We start from the raw sequence: 4491 nt of genomic DNA on the forward strand, positions 1-4491 counted from the left end.
AGATAGTGGCTCAGAGTTCACCCTGGTGAGCGCTGACCAGGCCCGAGGAGGCCTGTTGGGTGAGGGAGACCTGGTCCACCTGGACCTCAGTCTTCTCATCTGCACTGTAGTTACACCTTCCCTCCCTAGAAGGACACCCTGCGGGGAGGCGGGGAGGGAAGGGGCACGGGGACCTGTAGAGAGGTGGGAGAGAAGGTCCCTGCCGACATCCCCCCCATTCATCCCACTTTCCTTTTTGTACCCCGGAAACAAGACCCTCTTTGCATCTACTTTCCTTTTCCCCCTAAGCAAATGGGATCCTCCCACCATCCTGCAGGTGGTACCCGCACCCGTCCCCCTTTCCCAATGGAGATGGCGCCTCCTCCCCGTACGCCCTCATGCGCCCCCAAGATGTGGGCACCCCCCGAGCGCGTAATCACAACAGGGGCTCGATTTTCCACACTTTATCTTGGTACAGTTATCGCGAGAGTCCTGAGCCCTCGACGGCATTTTCTGCGCATGGGCAGTCTGTCGCAGGGCTTGCCAGGCGGGACGGTGGGTGCCGTCGGGGCGGGGGGCGTGGCCGCCGTTTCGCCAGGCCCGGTGAGGTAGGGTCACACGCAAGCGCACTCGCGCGCCGACAGCTCGTGGACCGTGTGGTAGCGACTGTGCGTGTCCAGGAAGGACACCTCGTCCTCGTAGGCCGTCGGGCGGCAGCAGGGCTGCGCTCGCACCCGCTCTCGCCGCACTCGCCGCCGCTGGCGCAGGCGCCGCAGCCCCAGGTCGTAGACGCGCGCGGCCGCCTCGCACGCGCCTGCGCAGTAGCGGAACAGCACCGTCTCGTCCGACGCGTAGCCCAGGCCCAGCTCGCTCACGCGCACCTCGAGCTCGCGCAGCCCGCACGGCCGGGTCCCCGACCGCGCACGCGCGCGCCGCCGCCGGGGCCCCGCCCGACGGCGCGGACCCGGGGACCTCCCGGCCCAGGGCGTCAGTTCGCGAAGCTCCACCGCGTCCGGGGCGCCCTGCAGCAGTGCACGGTCTGCGAGGGGATGGAGAAAATGGGGTGGGGTCAGTGGGTGGGTGGGTGGCAAGGAGCCCCCTACCCTCGCTGTTCCCTGAGAAAAAGGAGCCTTGTGGAGACTCGGAGGTGCTAGTGCACCCTCTCCCGACCACTTATCTTGCTCCCGGATTCCCGCTCATGCACCCTCTCTGTGCGGTGTCGGGGGGGTGCATATCCACACCCACACGCTGGGTCCCCAGGGCTACTGACACCCTTCTCTGGACCCTGCACCTACGATGGACTGCTCAGAACCTGGCACATACTATACCACATTCCAGCCTGCCCCACCTTGAGCTGAGCTGACTCGAGTGTCTGTCTTCTTCTGGACACCCCCTGCCCCCAGCACTCTCTGTGGACCCCATCCCTATGCAGAGCAGCACCGGGGATTTTGCCCCTTTTCACTGAGCTGCTCTCACCTCATTGAAGAAAAAGGAGGGCTCAGCAGGGGGTGTGATGATCCAAATCCCTGTTCCTACTCAGCCCCAGCTGCCCCCACCCCTATGCTGGGCCACCCCCGTGTTACAGGTGAGGAAACTAGGCATCCAAAGGGGAAAAGACGTGCCCGAGGCAGGTGCAAGTGGCAGAGAGAGAGAAGCCCAAACAGCAGTTTTGCTTCCATCGTGTGCCCAGGTTTGGCCCAAGTCCAGCCCTCTTCTCCCACAGCTGCTCGTGCCCGGAGCCATAGATCCCCAGGACCCCACAGTCTACATTTATTTCCCAAGTGGCTGCCCCTGACCCAGTACTCCTCAGCCCCAGGAGATAAGTGCAGACGTTGCAGTGGCAGGCAGTGTTGACAGTGGGTCTGCAGGCAGGGGGCTCCCAGCCCCTGAGCAGGTGGCAGTCACACTTGCAGTTGAGAGAGGAAATCCTGAGTTTAGCCCGCACCTGCCCCCAAAGCTGGCGCACCTGGCTGTCAAAAGAAATAGCTTCCTGGGAGGTCCGAGGGGGGGAGGGCTGTCTGTCACCCTGGGCGTGTGTCTGTTCCCACAGGGGGTCTCAGAAAGCAGACAAGCCCAGGTTCTGGTGCCTTGCTCTGCCACTGTCAGCCTTGTCGTTTCAGGCAGGTGATGGCCCTGTTGTGTGCCCCAGTTTCCTTGTTTGCTCAGTGAGACTTGCAGAGTCCCCACTTTGGCTGGGACTGGGAGGGTGGAAAGGGGTGGGGGGCCACCGAACAGCATCTTTTGAGTTCTTGATGCCCAGGGGCAGGAGCAGGGTGGCCGGCACTGCCTGCTCTGGGGTTAGGTTGAACCTGGCTCACTTCTGATGCCTACAATTCCACCATTTAGTGTGCCCACCCCAAAGATGTGTCTCTAGAGAGTTAATTCAGGGGATTGCCGGTTAAGATACAGATGCCAGATGCCCAGCTAAATGTGAATTTCAAGTAAACAATGAATAATCTTCTAGTATATTATCTGTCCCTGCCTTCCTCCAGCAGGCCTGGCCACGTGCACAGGGTCTGGAACACAAAAGAGATGAGGTCCGCACCCCCCTGGCCCAAGCCTGAAATTCCACCATCAGCGCATTAGCCCCAGGGCCTAGAACATTGGGACTTTGGGGGATCGGGAGCCACTCCCTTCCCCCAGTAGGGCTGGTTCCGGGGACAGGATGCCAGGCAGGCAGGACCCAACCATGGGCTGAAATCCTCCCCGGTGCCTGAAATTCCACCACGGGTGCTTTGCCCCCCCCGGGCCTGGGGCACTAGCTTTGGGGGGCACCCCCGGGTCTCTGGGACTCAGTGTCCTGGGAGGGACTTTGCCGCCTGTAGGGGGGAGCGGCAGGGGCGGAAGTGGAGCCTGTGCCTGAGGCCACGCTTGTCCATTGTGAGGACAAGAAAGAAGGATTGTGTAGGCCGGCGGGGCGGGTGCGGACGTGCACGCAACCCCTACCCACGGGGGGCCACGCCCGCACCCCGCCCGCGCGGGTGCACGTGTGGATGAGCGCACAAGAAGTCGAGGCCCACGCACCGCCCTGGCCCCACAGAACCTGCAGAGCGCAGGCGCCAGGGGCGAGTGGGGAGCTGGGCCGTGGCGGCCACGGCCGCCGGGGTGGGCGTTTCCATTTTTATACCTCCCAGCTTCTTCCCACGTCTTCTCTCCCATCCTTCTCTCTTTCTGTGCCTCTCTGTTTCTGCTTCTCTCCCCGTTTCTAGGACTCTTCCTATTTCTAGGGGTCTCTCTGTCTCCCCCTCCCCTTGGTCCCTGTCCACCCTGGCAGGTCACTAGGGCCTCGGGTTCGGCCTCCCTCTCCCTCCACCCCCCGCTGCGCTGCAGTGGCCTCCCAGGCCAAATGCCCAGGTCTAATCTCCATCTGGTCCCCTGGCCCTTCAGGGCTAGAGCCTAATTCCTTGTGACAGCTGAGCCGAGAGACCCCAGTTCCCAGTGGCCATCCCCTCTGACGCCCCTGCCAGGCCGTTGTGGGGATTTGCACCCTCCCTCCACCCCATCTAAAATAAGCCTCTGTGGCCCTGCTCCACTGCGTGAAATTCCACCATTGTGGCCGCTGCGTCGTTGGGGGTATCTGACCCAAGACAGGGGGGAGGTCTTACACTGGGCCAGGCGGGCGATTCGAGCGTCCAGGGTGCGAGGCGGCCGGCGCAGCGGGGCAAGCGCGGGTCCGAGGCGGTGGCTGAGGAGCAGGCCTTCCCAACACATCCAGAGGGAGAGCACGGAGCTGCAGAGCACCGAGGCCAAGGCCGCCGCCTTCCAGCGCTGCATCCTCAGCCTGCGTGCACGGGATGGTCAGCCACACGGCCTCCGTCTGTCTGTCAGGCAACAAATGAACGGGCACGGGGTGCTGGACCAGGCACCGGAGATACAGTGGGGCCCCTGATTTTGAACCACTCCTGCTTAATGATCAATCATAACATAGAAGTGATTCATCAAAGAACCACTGAACAAGGTTGGGAAGAATGCTGCCAAGGACGGGGTGGGCACTGTGCCAGGGGTAACCTGGGAACCACCCCCATGTGGGGGTCCCAGAGCGCTTTCCTGAGGATTGAGGAAAGTTGAGACCTGAACAAAGGTAGGAGTTGGCCAGGCAGAAGAGAACGGCACCTTAGGCAGGGGAAACAGCCAGTGCAAAGGTCCTGGGCGGTGACCCCAGATGGCCAATCCAGCCAGGAGGCTGGGGTGGCTGGAGCCCAGTGAATTTGGGGAAGAGTGGACGAAGGTGAGGACATCACCAGCAGGGGGCACTGTGGGACCATGGCGGCGAGGAGAGGTGGTTCTTCGAGTACAGTCCGGGAGGCCGCAGCCCCGGGGTTGAGACATGTTGATGTCCTGGGAGTGACTTCCTGACCTTCTCTGAGCCTAGGTTTCCCCTCCAGACAAACTGATGCCCAGAAGTGAGCAGCAAAGGACTACAGCTGCCCTCGACCCACCTCCAGGCCTTTGCACAAGCGGGTTCTTCCATCCAGAACATTCTCTTCTCCACTGCTTCCCACTCCCATTCCA

The 4491-nt window shown here is 62.3% G+C and overlaps 1 protein-coding gene across 1 annotated transcript; it reads right to left on the minus strand.

The window, feature by feature from the left end:
• Positions 1 to 593: 593 nt before the first annotated feature.
• Positions 594 to 3753, minus strand: NRTN (neurturin). The gene is made up of 2 exons (XM_060092349.1): positions 3585 to 3753; positions 594 to 1018 (listed from the first exon to the last, which is right to left on the minus strand). The coding sequence occupies exons 1-2, from the start codon at positions 3751 to 3753 to the stop codon at positions 594 to 596; spliced, it is 594 nt and encodes a 197-aa protein (XP_059948332.1).
• Positions 3754 to 4491: the final 738 nt, after the last annotated feature.

This window comes from Mesoplodon densirostris, chromosome 3 (assembly GCF_025265405.1).
Source record: "Mesoplodon densirostris isolate mMesDen1 chromosome 3, mMesDen1 primary haplotype, whole genome shotgun sequence".
NCBI classification, from domain to species: Eukaryota; Metazoa; Chordata; class Mammalia; order Artiodactyla; family Ziphiidae; genus Mesoplodon; species Mesoplodon densirostris.

Excerpts from the sequence above, each read along its gene's own strand:
- NRTN (XM_060092349.1), bottom strand. The coding sequence starts at position 3,753 with ATGCAGCGCTGGAAGGCGGCGGCCTTGGCCTCGGTGCTCTGCAGCTCC. Across the intron at positions 1,019-3,584 it reads AATCGCCCGCCTGGCCCAGT|ACCGTGCACTGCTGCAGGGC; the intron begins GTAAGACCTCCC and ends ATCCCCTCGCAG.